Genomic DNA, 16,762 nt, shown 5'->3' with positions numbered 1-16,762 from the left:
ATTAGTTCAAGAAGTAAAATGCTTCCTTATAGCTGCGACAACATCCATTGCCATGTTCTGCTTTGAGTTAATATCTTTATGGGTTTACCAACAAGTTATAAACAAGGTGATATTTTGAATTTCCCAGTACTGTTCATTAATCAGAGATGGCATGAAATTTGGGGATAAGACAGGCAATCTAAAAATTGGTCCAGATGTATGCTTACGGCTCTTGAAAACAGATGATCAACAAGGCCAGTTGGAATGTGCAAATTCACCATGAGACTGTCGAATGTAGCAATTTATAGTGTTTCCTCCCTCTGTAGATAAAAGTCTGCCTTGGATCCTTTTAGCTTTATCCATTGCAACATATGACTCTCTGAAGATCTATCCCAAGCTGAAATATGCTGAACTCATTTGTAGACTCACAGCAGAAAAACATGGAATAAGATACCTCTCTTGTATCAACAAAAGAGGATTAAATCTAGGTGTCACACTAGGTTAAAAAAATCAATTATAACCATATTGGCCATTATATTCAGTGGCTGGAAGAGATGGCATCTTTGTTGTTACTTACTTTTTATATCCACCTCTGCATTTGCAAGGGGGGGCAGATTAGGTGAGGAGAACGCATCAAAGCTTCCTGTATCCACTTTCGTCACTCTATTTCCCCTGTACAATTTATGGTGAAAATAGAGGCATACCTATAAGGTGAACCATAAACCACATCTGGTAAGGGTTGCCACACAATCAACCCAAAACAAAACAGCTCAATTTCTTCAATCAATTAATCAAATATTGTCAAAAACACAAATATATGTAATTTTAATTATCTGTTAAAATAATTACAAATAGCCAAGAAAAAGTACTTATGGCTATAATAGCCAGACGTCTCTCCTAGCCAGCCATGCCAGCTGAGGGATTCTGGAAGTTGTTGTCCAAAAAAGTAACTTTTCTTAGCTCTAGTCTTTGACTAGAGGCAGTGCTGCAAGATACCTTCCATTGTAGCCATTTCCACTGGGTAGCCACATTATTTTTGTAGCAAGATACAGGCCATTTCCTTAGATGCATGGAGATATCTGTATTATATGTAAATAGTGGTGTGAATTTATAACATGAATTTGTAACATAAGAGATTATCTGTCACAGATTCAGATTATCTGTGGCTGGGTAGAGGTCGTTGACCTTTTGCACACTGCATTTTTCAGAGCTGGAGGCCCAGTTTTGTTGAGTTTCAAACTTTCCTCTTTTCTGTTGAAGTTCTGCTGGTGCTTGTGGGTTTCAATGGCTTCCCTGTGCCACAAGGACCGGGGATCACTACATACAAAAGACCAGCTAATGACACCCATCAATCACAGTGACACAATCTCTTCTCCTTATCGTAACAATACACCCACAACAAGACACACTAATCACCCATCTCCTGATTAGGGCAAAAGCCTATCTCACAGCCATAAATACTACACTCCCAAGCAAACTACACCAGAGCACCGAGTGCTGTCCTCTGAAGATACCGGCCACAGACACTGGCCAAACATTAGGAAGAACAACCTTCAGAACACAGCCAAAGAGCCCGAAAAACTCACAACAACCATTAGATCCCAGTGGCGAAAGCCTTTGTGAATACATTAAGCAGATCTCTTGGCTTAATTTTCAGTGGGGACTAAACCAAGATATTTCAATGTCTTAAAGGTCAACATTAAAGCTATGTAATTCTTATGTAATCATTATTTCTGTCTTCTGCACCTGCAATCCTGTTTTAAATGTTCTTCTTTTGACTTCAGCTGTAGTTGTTTCAAATTAATGTTATTTTCTGCCAGTAAGGTGGTGTAATCTACTGTTTCTTCCACTAATATATGGCAGCACTAAGGCTATAACTCACACAACAGCAATTTCTACTGAACTCAGTAGACCCCACTTTTAAGTGGTTGAGGGCCCAACCATTCTCAATGAGGGCCATATGTTTGCCTGGGGGTGGTGGTGTCCTGGCACATTTGAAAGGGGCCACAGACTGAAAAATGCGAGACATTTCTAAAAGATATCTGTTTGTGTGGCATCCTTGTTTGACAGGGGAAGCTGGAACCTGAGGTCTCCTAAAAGGGCCACGGCCCAAAAAAGGGACTGAGAATGGTTTGTTGAGACAATGAACATCCCAATGGATGAACAGGGTTGCTAAGTTTGTGGCTCAGGATACGCTGAGCAGACATGCACCCCTGATTGGCCAGAACCCACTGCAGAAGCACTCGTGGCTCAACACCCACCCTACACAATTCAGCAAATGAATCCTGACTGCCAGACCTCAGGAATGACAAACTGTCCAGCAATCAGCAGTGCTCCCAGCAGGTTAGAACGTCCGTCGTTCCTCAGTTCATAAATAGGCACCTAGGAAAGAAAAGATGGCAGTCATGTGTGGATTTAGGAAGCTTTCCAAAAAAGCTCCCTACTTATTATCCAAGATACAAAACAGATGTTGCACTTTTTTAAGCTTAATAGAATGTTTGTGGTTAAAAAGAAAAAGGAAAGAAAGAAGAATATTGAGAGAGAGGGACAATTACAAATGGAATACTTTATTTATTTGCTTGTTGGCTTGCTTGCTTGCTTCCTACCTACCTTTCTGCCCATAGGGGACCCAAGGCAGCTCACAATAATTAAAATTATACAATATCATCTGGAACCCTGTAAAATTCTGTTCAAAGTCCCTCCTCGTGCAGACAGACAAAGAGGAAGTCCATACTGGCATGTGTTCCACTGTTTGGTGCACTGATGGGTCAGGCTGGTCTACTTGTTTTTCTGGAATCCACATGTAAATGTTGTTGGAGTGAACTAACTTGTTCCAACCCACATCGTTTTGAACCCCTATTATGTTTTTTTATTATTATTTTGATATGGGTTGGAAGGCTCTAGTTCAATCCATTCCCAGCAACAGTGGTCACTTCAAACAGACTAAACTACAACCTTGTAGCTCCTTTCAGTGTCAATTTCCAGTATTCTGAAGCAGCTTACAAAGTTTTTCAGGATATTGGAACTTTAACCCTTCCCCTGATCATCTGCTAGATTTTACATCTGCTAGATCCTTGCTGAGGTGATGAATAACTTAACTTAAATTTTTTAAAAATTATTTGCTGATTGAAATCATGGCTGTGGGCAATTTCTTAACTGGCAATACAGAGAAAGGCAAATAATTTTTAAAAATTTAAACAAAGTCATTTATTGCATCAGCGATGATCTAGCAGACATTTTAAAAATAGTTTCACTTCCCCTGACCCTCTGCATACAATCATGGGAAGGGCTTTATTGATAGTTGATTGGGCTGCAAATAGTCATTTGTTATTTGTACAGGAGGAGTGAACCAAATGGCATAGCACTCCATCGTCCAACCTCAACTGACCCTTTCTTGCCCAATCCAGCCCACACCAAAATGGCCAATCTGGACAGGACCAGAATCTCCCATGTCTCCCCTAGCAACCCTATCACATGACCTAATAATAGCCTATTTAGATGTTTTTAACATATTTTGAATGAACAGGAGAACCTACCTCCATTATCGTGGAAGCTAGTGCCAGATTTATGTACAAAGTAAGTCACAGTGTAGGGTTGTGATAAAATAGGGCCAGTAAGAACAATTTTTGTGGATGGATGGGAGAGTAAATAAATTGTATAATATTCAGAATAATAAACATTTTTGTAACGCTACAGGGTCTTTTCAGTATTTGTAACCCTTAAAGACTCAGCATGTTTCCTTGAGTATTCCATGAATTCAGAGTAACTTATTTCTCTCTGCAAAACTCCTGTTTTCTCTTGAGTTTGCAATAAGAAAAGTGACTGGCCTGTGCATGTGCAAGAAATATTCATCATCATTACTGATAAATCATTACGAATGCAGACGGTGGGGGCAAAAGGATTGCAGTTAGGAAAGCATGAGTTACATCAGCTTTACAAATTAGTCCTATGATGTTTTTCCCTCCCTTTGCAGGAATCTTATGAGTGGATTTTTTTCTGCTGCTCTTTTGCAATTTCCCTTATGACACTGTAAATTAGCAATAGAATTCCAGGCAATGAATGAATACACATTACCTTGTATTGGACACCTACTGATTACTACAAGTACTTATGGCCTTCCAGTTTCTACTTTGAACAAAATCCATTTCCTGTTAGATTAGGCATCCTTCAGTCTTGAGAGATTAGGGTAACGTGCTCTGAATCGAGGACTTGGAACAGCATCTAGTGTGACTGAGGAGGCCAATTCGAGAGTGACCATCCCTTCCACACTGAAGACAAATACAATCTGTCCCCTGTTCAGCTCCCTGATTTTGCTGGTTTCGGGACTGCCTCTTTGCTTCGGTCTGCTGGACAAGGGTCTCTTCAAGAGGCCATGCTGCACCGCCTGCCTTCAGACTGAACACTCAGATATCATGGCTTCTTTGTGAGTAGGGAACATAGTAGCTGCTTTGCCACTGTGTTTATCTGGCTGGACATATAGGGAGAGAGTGTCAGAGATCGCAGAGCCAAGGTACACAAAATCATGAACAACCTCTGATTCTAGTGTGGAGATGGTAAAAGAGAGAGGTGAGTCCACGCCCTGGCCCATGACTTGTGTTTTCTTCAGGCTGATTGTTAATCCAAAGTCTTGGCAGGCCTTGCTGAAACGGTTCATGAGTTGTTGGAGGTCTTCAGCAGAGTGGGCAACAACAGCTGCATCATCAGCGAAGAGGAAGTCCCGCATGCATTTCACCTGGACTTTGGTCCTTGCTCTCAATCTAGAGAGATTAAAGAGCCTTCCATCTGATCTAGTCCGGAGATAGACACCTTCTGTTGCAGTTCCAAAAGCGTGCTTTAGCATGATAGCAAAAGAGATTCCAAACAGGGTCAGTGCAAGGAGACAGCCCTGTTTCACTCCGCTTTGCATATCAAAGGGATCTGATGTTGAGCCATCAAAAACTATGGTGCCCTTCATTTCCTCATGAAAGGACCTGATGATGTTAAGGAGTCGAGGTGGACATCCAATCTAGGGAAGGATTTTAAAAAGGCCATCCCTGTTAACCAAACCAAAGGCCTTTGTGAGATCTATGATGGCCACAAAGAGCGGCTGTCGTTGTTCTCTACATTTCTCCTGCAACTGTCTTAGGGAGAATACTATGTCTGGATCTATTAGCTCAAAATCCACACTGTGATTCTGGATAGACTCTGTCTGCAAGGACCTGGCATCTCTTCAGCACAACACGGGCAAGCAGCTTCCCTACAATGCTGAGAAGAGAGATGCCACGGTAGTTATTGCAGTCACCCCTGTCTCCTTTGTTCTTGTGCAATGTGACGATGTTTGTACCCTTCATGTCCTGTGGTACTCCACCTTCCCTCCAGGAAAGACTAAATATTTCATACAGTTTGGTGGTGATGATCTCTTTACAGGACTTCAGCACTTCAGCAGGGATGTTCTCCTTCCCAGATTCCTTGCCAGAGGCGAGGGAATCCAAGGCCAATTTTATTTCTGCTAAAGTTGGTTTGCTGTCCAACTCTTTCAAGACAGGCAGGCATTTGATGGTTACTACATTCTCTTTGGAGTATACCACAGATGACAAACCTCGACAGCATCTTAAAAAGCAGAGACCTCACCTTGCCGACAAAGGTCTGCATAGTCAAAGCTATGGTTTTTCCACTAGTGATGTATGGAAGTGAGAGCTGGACCATAAAGAAGGCTGACGTCCGAAGAATTGATGCTTTTAAATTGTGGTGCTGGAGGAGATTCTTGAGAGTCTCCTCGACTGCAAAGAGAACAAATCTATCCATTCTAAAGGAAATCAACACTGAGTGCTCACTGGAAGGACAGATTCTGATGCTGAGGCTCCAATACTTTGGCCATCTCATGAGAAGAGAAGACTCCCTGGAAAACACCCTGATGTTGGGAAAGTGTGAGGGCAAGAGGAGAAGGGGACGACAAAGGACGAGATGGTTGGACAGTGTTACCGAAGCGACCAACATGAATTTGACTCAACTCTGGGAGGCAGTGGAAGACAGGAGGGCCTGGCGTGCTCTGGTCCATGGCGTCATGATGGACATGACTTAACGACTAAACAACAACAAAGAGCTCTCCTCTTTTCCTCGATGGCTGGCATCAACTCCTCCAAATGGGTTTTGAAGCAGTCTGCCATCTCTTTGGTTGCCTGTGATAGGATGATAATACAACACAACCACAGAACTGATTTAAATTTGGAGAGAGAATCATAGTTGAACGATATACCTTGCTCAGACCAGTTGATCCAGCTAGTTGTGGAAGAAAACAGATTAACAAGGGCAGACTGCTACCCAGAAAAACTAAGCTGCAGAACAGACGTAAAAGAGAAAACAGAACACCACTAGTTGCCACTTGAAGTAGCCAGAGAAAAGCATTAAAACATATGATCCATTACACAGCTGTAGTCATGGACTGATTTTATGGTAATCTGATCAAGGATAACCACATTTCAGTAAGTTTGAAAAGCACTGGCAGATTTCTTCCCAATAAATCCATTTGTACAGCATTTTTTGTGTTTAATGAGGAGAAACATAGATCTTTTCTACCCTAATAGTAGTAGTAACAGAAGGAGAATATATATTTTTTGTATATGAATATTTATAATGTGCTTGCTAAGAGCAGAAGCAAGACAGTGGTGCCCCACATGATGACGATAATCTGTTCCTTTAAAATTGCTGTACAGCGAAATTTTGGTCATGCGGAAAAAACAATTAGAATGCATTGGAAACCGATTAATGTGTTACAATGGGGGAAATACCTGATCGTCCTGCGAAGATCTTCCATAGGGTGGCCATTTTGCGATCGCTGTCTTGTGAAAATTGGTCCGGAAAACAACAGGGAGCCATTTTGCGAACCGCCAATCAGCTGTTTTAAATCGTTGTCTTGCGAACAATTGGTTCACGAAGCACAGACCTAATCGTTGTTAAACGAAAATCCACCATAGGAAACATCATTTTGCGATTGCTATAGCGACCGCAAAAAAGTCATCGTCAAGTGATTTCGTCGTCATGCGGGGTAAGCGTCTAGCGGGACACCACTGTATTTTCACAGAATGTATTTAACGAATCAGATTCTATCTATGGTCAAGCTATGAAAGGAAATGTCAGCCAAAAGACGGTTAGTATCACTTAAGAGTCAGTTAGGGATCATCATATGCAGACTGATAGTGATATGGATTCAGACATTCACACTGTTAATATGCACTAGGACTATTGTACTTATTCTTAATATATAACAGATAACATGTACTAGGACTAGCCAATAGTATTATCAATATAACAATATTATAAAGTGATAATTATTTACCAGTAAATATCTTTTATATCAAGTAACAAAGCACTGCAATTTATGTAACATAATTTCTATGAATTTATTTGAATTACAGTTGCTGGCAAAATCACACAGTTCAGGTGACTAACATTTAACTTTATACAATTCAAATAGTAATGTTTTTTATCTACACACTTCCAGTTGAAAGATGATACTTTAAAGGTTATGGTTAATTTATGATAACCAAAACCCAATATATATAAATATAAAAATCCACATCAAGAAAAAAACTTTAAAAAAACCTAAAGTATATAGAAAACTAACAGCCCAGAACAAATTCTGAGGTAAACAGAAAAGGGCTAAGTCAGAAAGGCTGAGCGGGAGTCAATCTGAGGTAAAATTCCAAAGAAAGAGTTCGCCTAAGGTGAAGCAAAGTTCCTGAACTGAGGTGCAGCAACTTGCAATTTACATTAAAAATGTAAACCATGGTAACCTTGCCAGGGAAAGAGAGCTACGGGGTAAAGCATTCTTACTTATGCCTCCTGTCTATACTGCACTTTTAGGGGAGGAGAGGAACTCACATTTTTAGTATAAATTGCAAACGGCTGGACCTCAGTTCAGGAGCTGCCACTGTATCAGTTCAGGAACTTTGCTTGACCTCAGACTGACTCTTTCTTTAGAATTTTAGCCATGGAGATAAGAAGTGTCATAGCATTCACTCATCAAACAATATTTACATGGAAAGATATCCATTGCCATGGGAATGAACATGTGAATGAAAATAACGTTATCCTTATTTGAGCCACAGAAGACCTTCAGAAGTTTTGAAATACATATTCTTCTTCTTAGGCATCCTTCAGTCTCGAGAGGCTATGGTAACGTGCTCTGTATGGAGGACTTATGGAGGTTTACAGAGGTTGGATGGCCAATTTTAAAGGATGGTTTAATGTGGATTTCCTGATTCATTGGGTTGGGCTCAATGAGTCTTGAGCTCCCTTCAAGTGCTACAGTTTTATGATTTATTAATTCCAATTGTTGTTGTTTAGTCATTTAGTCGTGTCCATCTCTTCATGACCCCATGGACCAGAGCACGACAAGTCCTCCTGTCTTCCACTGCCTCCTGAAGTTGGGTCAAATTCATGTTGGTCGCTTCGATGACACTGTTTAACCATCTCGTCCTCTGTCGTCCCCTTCTCCTCTTCCCTTCACATTTTCCCAACACCAGGGGCTTTTCCAGGGAGTCTTCCCTTCTCATGAGATGACCAAAGTTTATAATTCCATAACAAAAGACAAAAATCTCTTATATAAAATACATATATGATGATGGTTATGGTTGCTGCTTTTGATGGATGGCAATTCAGATGCCAGAGACAGAGCGTTGTGCAGAACTGTCCAAGTTCACCACTGTGATCTAAATACAGTGGTGGCCTGCATAACAACAATAATCCATTCCCAAAAAATCGTCGCTATATGGATTCATCGCTATGCGGGGCAAAAAAGCCAATTTTTGTTGTATAGTCTTTTAGTCGTGTCCGACTCTTCGTGACCCCATGGATCAGAGCATGCCAGGCCATCCTGTCTTCCACTGCCTCCCGGAGATGTGTCAATTTCATGTTGGTTGCTGCGCAGACACTGTCCAGCCATCTCATCCTCGGTCGTCCCCTTCTCCTCTTGCCCTCACACTTTTCCAAAATCAGGGTCTTCTCCAGGGAGTCCTCTCTTCTCATGAGATGGCCGAAGTATTGGAGCCTCAGCTTCAGGATCTGTCCTTCCAGCGAGCACTCAGGCTTGATTTCCTTTAGAATGGATTGGTTTGTTCTCCTTGCAGTCCAGGGGACTCTCAAGAGTCTCCTCCAGCACCACAATTCAAAAGCATCAATTCTTGGACGGTCAGCTTTCTTTATGGTCCAGCTCTCACTTCCGTACATCACTACAGCAAAAACCATAGTTTTGACTATTCGGACTTTTGTTGGTATGGTGATGTCTCTGCTTTTTAAGATGCTGTCAAGGTTTGTCATTGCTTTCCTCCCAAGAAGAAGGCGTCTTTTAATTTCGGGGCTGCTGTCATCAGCTGCAGTGATCATGGAGCCCAAGAAAGTAAAATCTGTCACTGCCTCCATATCTTCCCCTTCAATTTCCCAGGAGGTGATGGGACCAGTGGCCATGATCTTAGTTTTTTTGATGTTGAGCTTCAGACCATTTTTTGCGCTCTCCTCTTTCACCCTCATTACAAGGTTCCTTAATTCCTCCTCACTTTCTGCCATCAGAGTGGTATCATCTGCATATCTGAGGTTGTTGATATTTCTTCTGGCAATCTTAATTCCAGTTTAGGATTCCTCCAGTCCAGCCTTTCGCATGATGTATTCTGCATATAAGTTAAATAAGCAGGGAGACAATATACAGCCTTGTCGTACTCCTTTCCCAATTTTGAACCAATCAGTGTTTCCGTATCCAGTTCTAACTATTGCTTCCTGTACCACGTATAGATCTCTCAGGAGATAGATAAGGTGGTCAGGCACTCCCATTTCTTTAAGGACTTGCCATAGTTTGCTGTGGTCCACACAGTCAAAGGCTTTTGCGTAGTCAATGAAGCAGAAGTAGATGTTTTTCTGGAACTCTCTGGCGTTTAATGTGTTCCTGTGCGGAAATCCTCCATGCGGCCACAATTTTCGCTGCCTGGTAAGCGAGGAAAGGGTGCGAAAACACTGCGGGCAGCCATTTTTTCACCCGACGGCCATTTTGGAAATGCCAATCCGCTGTTGGGAAATCATTGTTATGTGAAAATCAGTAAGCGAAACGCTTACCGATCATCGTAAAGTGGTTTACCCATTTAAAACATTGTTATGCGATCGCTTTTGCGATTGCAAAAAACCATCGTTATGCGGATTTGTCTTAAACGAATCACTCGTTATGCGGGGCACCACTGTATTACTTTTCTCGATTTCAGATTTATGTTTGTTCACTTATTTATTTTTGTGTCCTCTGCTTGGACAGGCCTAACAAAAGATGGCGTTTTCCACTACCTTTTAAGGGTGGACTAAATCCTGATGTTGTGGATTCACTTAATACACTTATGTCTTCTAACAGAGATGCCAGGAAAGGTATGGGAGCAAAGCTGGGCATTTGGATCTACCACAGAGTCTGGTCTTTGTATCACCGTTCCGTGGTCCATGGCCAGCAAGCAACCGTTTTAGTTTGGGCAGCTGTCAGAAAGCAGGTTTAGACCTGCTATGGGAAGTCTGTGACAAAGTCTCATTCTCCAGGTGGACCACTAGATTGTTCAGTTACCAAAATAACATTTTAAAATATTGTAGTGTTAAGAGTTCCTATATTCATCCAAGCTCTAATATGCCAGGGAAATGCTGCTACCAAGAGCCGTGGTCTCAACACATGGAATGTCTAGATAAAATTGAGCGGTATCTCAGATTGAATCTACACCATTGCAATAAACCATGGAAAGTAGCAAGGAAAGTAAAAAATGGAAACCATAACTTGCATCTTATATGTATTTCCAAACAGCTGAAGACTTCTTGTCGCTTGAATAAGGAGAAATTCATTTTCCTTCACGTGTTCATTCCCATGGTGAGGTCTATCTTTCCATGTAAATACCGTTTGATGAGTGAATGCTGTGACACTTCTCATCTGCATGACTAAAATTCTAAAGAAAGAGTCAGTCTGAGGTCAAGCAAAGTTCCTGAACTGATACAGTGGCAGCTCCTGAACTGAGGTCCAGCTGTTTGCAATTTACACAAAAAATGTGAGTTCCTCTCCTCCCCTAAAAGTGCAGTATAGACAGGAGGCGTAAGTAAGAATGCTTTACCCCGTAGCTCTCTTTCCCTGGCAAGGAGATTGGGCCGGATGACCTTTCAAGGAATTTAAGAAAAATATTTGGGGGGCACAGACGAAACTCCAGGACTTGCTGCGTGCAGCCCCCTTGACTTCTTGAAGGGTCTGACCCCTGCAATAAATGGTCAGATCCAGGACTTGGTTCCACACCTTTCTGACTCATAGCAACCCAGCTCAAAGGCAGGAGGGAAGGTGGGATTAGACGCGGTACAAGGCCAAAACTGCAGTCCGTTCTTCCTCCAGTTTATATCCTATTTTTAAACAGATACACCACTCTTTGGGGTTTGTTTTGTTTTTTACAGAACTACCCCTTCTTTCCTGCCATTCTCTGCCCACCTTTCTTCTATTTCTGACCATTGAAGGGGGTACAGGAAAGGGACACCGCTTTCCCGTCATGTGACATCATTTCCGGCTCTTGCACACCCACCCCATCTCTTACCATCCGTACCATTATGCCGAACAGACACCTAGAGAAAGCGTTACCATTTGGGCATGTGTTACAAGTGAGGTTTCACCTCGTTGCAGCTAGCCTGCCACAATTTCCCTTTCCAGGGTTCATTGCAATGATGTAGATTCAATCACACAATTTTATCTAGACATGGCATGTGTTGAGAACCACGGCTCTTTACAAATGTAAAGAGGAACTCACATTTTTAATGTAAATTGCAAACGGCTGGACCTCAGTTCAGCAGCTGCCACTGTATCAGTTCAGGAACTTTGTTTGATCTCAGACTGACTCTTTCCTTAGAATTTTAGTCATGCAGATGAGAAGTGCCACAGCATTTCCTCATGAAATAGCATTTATCTGGTAAGATATACATTGCCATGGGAATGAATACGTGAAGGAAAATGACTTTCTCCTTATTCAAGAATTCTTCAGATGTTTGGAAATACATAGTATAAGATGGAGGTTATGGTTTCCATTTTTACTTTCCATGCTACTTTCCATGGTTTATTGCAGTGGTATAGATTCAGTCTGAGATACCGCTCAATTTTATCTAGACATTCCATGTGTTGAGACCACGGTAGCTGCATTTCCCTGGCATATCAGAGCTTAGATGAATCTAGAAAGTCTTAACACTGTAATATTTTAAAATGTTATTTTGGTAACTGAACAATCTAGTGGTCCACCTGGAGAATGAGACTTTCTCACAGACTTCCCATAGCAGGTCTAAACCTGCTTTCTGACAGCTGCCCAAACTAAAACGGCTGCTTGCTGGCCATGGACAGACCACAGAACGGTGATACAAAGCCCAGACTCTGTGGTAGATCTAGATGCCCATCTTTGCTCCCATACCTTTCCTGGCATCTCTATTAGAAGATGCCAAGAAATGGAGATATGGAGGTCTATGTATTTCTATAGGGATAAAAATATCCCTGCACAGGTGGACTTAATGAGGGGCTGGCCCCTGCAGCCAGCCTGTCCACTCATGTGTCCGCCGCCGCCAGCGACCTTGCTCCTCCTTCCCATCGTTCCCGGAGCTCTGCTCCTGTGGCCACTCAGCAGCCGTTCAGGGAGACGTGCCCTTCCACCCCTTGCCTAGCGTGGCCCCTGGCCAGCAGGAAGAGAGTGGCACTCTGGGACCGATCGGAAGGATGAACGAGGCCGCCGGCGGATACATGAGTGGACAGGTAGGCCCCAGGGGCGGGCCCCTCGTTAAGTCCACCTGTGCAGGGATAGGTGTATAGAAATACGAATACCCCCTTCTCTCATTGAGAGCGCTTGTACTAATGGGGCAGTATACAAGCAGAAAGAAAGGGACCATACTGCAATGGATGCAGGAAAATGGGCTGAGGCTGAACCTGGACAAGATGGAGGTTCTGAGGGTGGGTTCACCCGTGGTTGGCGGCTTTGGTGACTCTCTCACCTTTGGAGGGGGTGACCTTGGCCGCTAAGAGTGGGGTTTGCAGCTTGGGGATCCATCTGGACCTGGCGCTCACCATGGAAACGCAGGTGGCGTCAGTAATCCGTACCACCTTTTCCATCTCAGGCGGATTGCCCAGCTGCGACCCTACCTCAATACGGGGGGGGGGGGCGCTCACTACCTTGGTGCATGCGCTCGTAATCTCAAGATTAGACCATTGTAACACGCTCTACGTGGGGCTGCCTTTGAGGCTGATGCAGAAACTTCAGGTGGTGCAGAACGCGGAGGCCAGACTCCTTAGTGGAGTGAGAAAATACCAGCGTATTTCTCCTACTCTGGCCGCACTGCATTGGCTGCCCATTCGGTTCCGCATCAACTTCAAAGTTTTAATGCTTATTTATAAGGCCCTAAACGGTTTAGGTCCTCGATATTTGGCGGAACGCCTAATCCCACCAAGCTCTACCTGGATCACCTGTGCGAGTCAGGAGGTGAGGCTGAGGAGCCTGACACAGAGAGAGGCCCGGAAGGAAAGAACTAGAAACCGGGCCTTCTCAGCGGTGGCTCCTCGCCTCTGGAACAACCTCCCTCTGGAGATTCACAAGGCCCCTATGCTGGGTATCTTTAAAAGCCAATTAAAAACATGGATATTTATTCAGGCCTTCCCTCTAGTCAATACTTGATTCTTTCTTCTTATTTTTTTCTTCTTTATTTATTTTTACTCTATTTTTCTGGTTTTTACATTCTCATTCGAAGATTTATGTAATTTTGTGATATTTTATTAATCCCTTTTCCTTCATCTCCCAGTGTTTGTCCCATCTTGCTGAAAGTCCCCCTTATGTAAATTGTTTTTAATCATATTGTTGTTGTTTATGCTGCTGTAAGCCGCCTAGAGTAGTCTTAATTGATTAGATAGGCAGGATATAAATAAAATAAAATAAAATAAAATAAAATAAAATAAAATAAAATAAAATAAATAAATAAATAAATAAATAAATAAATAAATAAATAAATAAATAAATAAATAAATTGTTTATGTTATATTGGAAGCCGCTCAGAGTGGCCGCATAGACCAGATGGGTGGGATACAAATCAAATAAATAAATAAATAGAAAGAAAAAAAAGAAAAAAAGAAAAGAAAGCACTCTGCCGCACATACACTGACACACACCTGAGCTCCTGTTAGAACAATGGTTTTACCGACGTTCTCACACATGAAGGACAAAGCCGCAGCGGTATAGGCCATCGTGTCTGTGCCATGCAGGATCACAAAGCCATCATATTGTTCATAGTAGGTCTAAGGAAACAAAAAGTATTGACATAAATAATTCAATTAACAGCTTGCATCAGAAAGAGGGGGATCCAGGATCAAGCACACACACTGCAAGGCACAATGGCTCCATTTGCAGCAATCTGCTGGAGACATGGGATTGTCCTCAAAGTTACTCACCTTTGGCTTCATGGGCTAATATTCTGGACTGGCAAAGCCAACAGAACTTTCTGGAACTTTTCAGGATCCCCCAGCCAACATGACCCAGCAAGGCCTGGTAAATAAGAGTCGGCCTCAGCTGGCGTTCCTACACACAACAACATATACTCAGATGCTCTGGTTTATTCACTGGTGCCGTCTGGAATGTTGTGGATTTTCTGATTAAAAGTAACCTAAGCCCTTGTATCACAGCTGTGGCCTCCCTCTGGGCGCTTTACCTGCACTAATTATCCAAACAGGAGAGCTTTTGTAATCCGACCATCAGCCATTCTCACGACGTGCCCTATCCAACATAGACGTCGCTGTTTCAGTAACGTATACATGCTAAAAATTCCAGCTCATTCTAGGACTACTCCATTTGGAACTTTGTCCTGCCAGGTGATACCAAAAATGTGTCAGAGACAACACATATGGAACGTGTTCAGCTTCCTCTCCTGCCGTGCACTGCAGTACAGGAGTGTGCTCAGGACACAGGCTGTATAGACCTGGATCTTGGTATATATCGTCAGCTTCTTATTGAGCGATACTCTCTTTGTGAGTATAGAGAACATGGTAGCTGCTTTGCCAATGTGTTTATCCAGCTTGATATCTATCTAGGGAGAGAGTGTCAGAGATTGTTGAGCCAAGGCACACAAAGTAATGAACAACCTCCAATCCTTGCGTGGAGATGGTAATAGGGGGAGGTGAGTCCATGCCCTGGCCTATGACTTCTGTTTTCTTCAGGCTAATTTTTAACCCAAAGTCTTGGCTGGCTCTGCAAGCACCTGGAGTCTCTTCAGCACAACACAGGCAAGCAGCTTCTCTACAACACTGAGAAAAGAGATGCCATGGTAGTTATTGAAGTTGCCCCGTCTCCTTTGTACTTATACAATGTGACAATGTTTGCATCCTTCATGTCCTGTGGTACTCCACCTTTGCTCCAGCAATCTCTTTATAGCACTTCAGCAGGGATGTTATCCTTCCCAGGTGCCTTGCCAGAGGTGAGGGAATCCAAGGCCGCTTTTATTTCTGCTAAAGTTGGTCCGCTATCCAATTCTTCCAAGACAGGTTGGCACTTTAACATCTCTTCGGTTACGACATTCTCTCTGGAGTATAGCTCAGAGTAGTGCTGCACCCAGCATTCCATCTGCTGTGCTCGGTCCTGAATGAACACACCTGTAGCAGACTTCAAAGGAGCAGATTTCTTCTGTATTGGACCTAAAGCATGCTTGATACCGTCATACATTCCCTTGATGTTACCTGTGTCTGCTGCTATCTGTATGCGAGAGCAGAGCTGAAGCCAATAATTGTTATAACATCTCCTGGCAGCCTGTTGGACTTTGCTACAAGCAACTCAAAAAGCCTGCACGTTGTACTCACACGTTGTACTCACACTAGGACAGGCTTTGTATGCTGCTAGAGCTCTCCTCTTTTCTTCGATGGCTTGGCATCAACTCCTCCAAATGCGCTTTGAACCAGTCAGCCGTCTTTTTGGTCTTCTTGCCAAATGTGGACAAGGCAGTGTTATAAACAGCATTCTTTAAATGTTCCCATCGTTCAAGTGCATTTGCATTAACCAGGCCTGGAAGGGTTTCCTCAAGCGCTTGGGCAAATTCCTCCACTTTTCTTTGATCATGAGTCTTGCTAATGTCAATACGTGGACTTCCATCCTTTTTTGTCTGTGATACACTCTCTTCGTTTGCAGTTTTACTCTACTACACACCAGGGAGTGAACAGTATCGCAATCAGCACTCTGGTAACTGTGTGTGATCATAATACTGGGAAGGCTAGAACGTCTAGTGAGGATCACATTGAGCTGCTGCCAATGCTTCGATCTTGGATGTCTCCAAGAAACTCTGTGTTGAAGCTTCATATTAAAGAACGTGTTGCTGACACAAAGACCATGGTAACAGCAAAACTCCAGCAAGCGCTGGCCATTTTCATTCATATTTCCAATGCCAAAATGGCCTAGAAAAGTGGGCCAAGAATTGTAATCAGCATCAACTCTAGCATTAAAGTCATGGGAATGATTTTCTCTCTCTCAGGGATTTTTTTGATAGTAGCTGCCAGATCATCGTAGAATTTGTCTTTGATTTCTGTTGTAGACGAAAGTGTTGGTGCATACACACTAATGAGGGTCCTGCTGATGAGTGGAGCTGCAGAGACAGGATTCTTTCACTCTTCACAGTAGGTGGAACAATGGGTCTCAGCACAGTATTTCTGACAGCAAAACCAACACCATATTCCCTGGTCTCATTCAATGGTTTTCCCTGCCAGAAGAATGAGATTTTTTTTTCTTTGACAGATCTCAAGTCTGACAATCTCATC

General features: G+C 42.7%; 1 protein-coding gene across 1 annotated transcript in view; it reads right to left on the bottom strand.

The window, feature by feature from the left end:
• Nucleotides 1–16,762, bottom strand: part of ASPG (asparaginase) — a 55,478-nt gene that overhangs the window by 28,749 nt on the left and 9,967 nt on the right. The window contains 3 exon segments of the mRNA XM_078383830.1: nucleotides 557–683; nucleotides 2,278–2,361; nucleotides 14,138–14,263. Of these exon segments, the coding sequence (XP_078239956.1) occupies nucleotides 557–683; nucleotides 2,278–2,361; nucleotides 14,138–14,263 (337 nt within the window).

This window comes from Pogona vitticeps, chromosome 1 (assembly GCF_051106095.1).
Source record: "Pogona vitticeps strain Pit_001003342236 chromosome 1, PviZW2.1, whole genome shotgun sequence".
NCBI lineage: Eukaryota > Metazoa > Chordata > Lepidosauria > Squamata > Agamidae > Pogona > Pogona vitticeps.
This window is presented reverse-complemented; position numbering and strand designations above follow the sequence as displayed.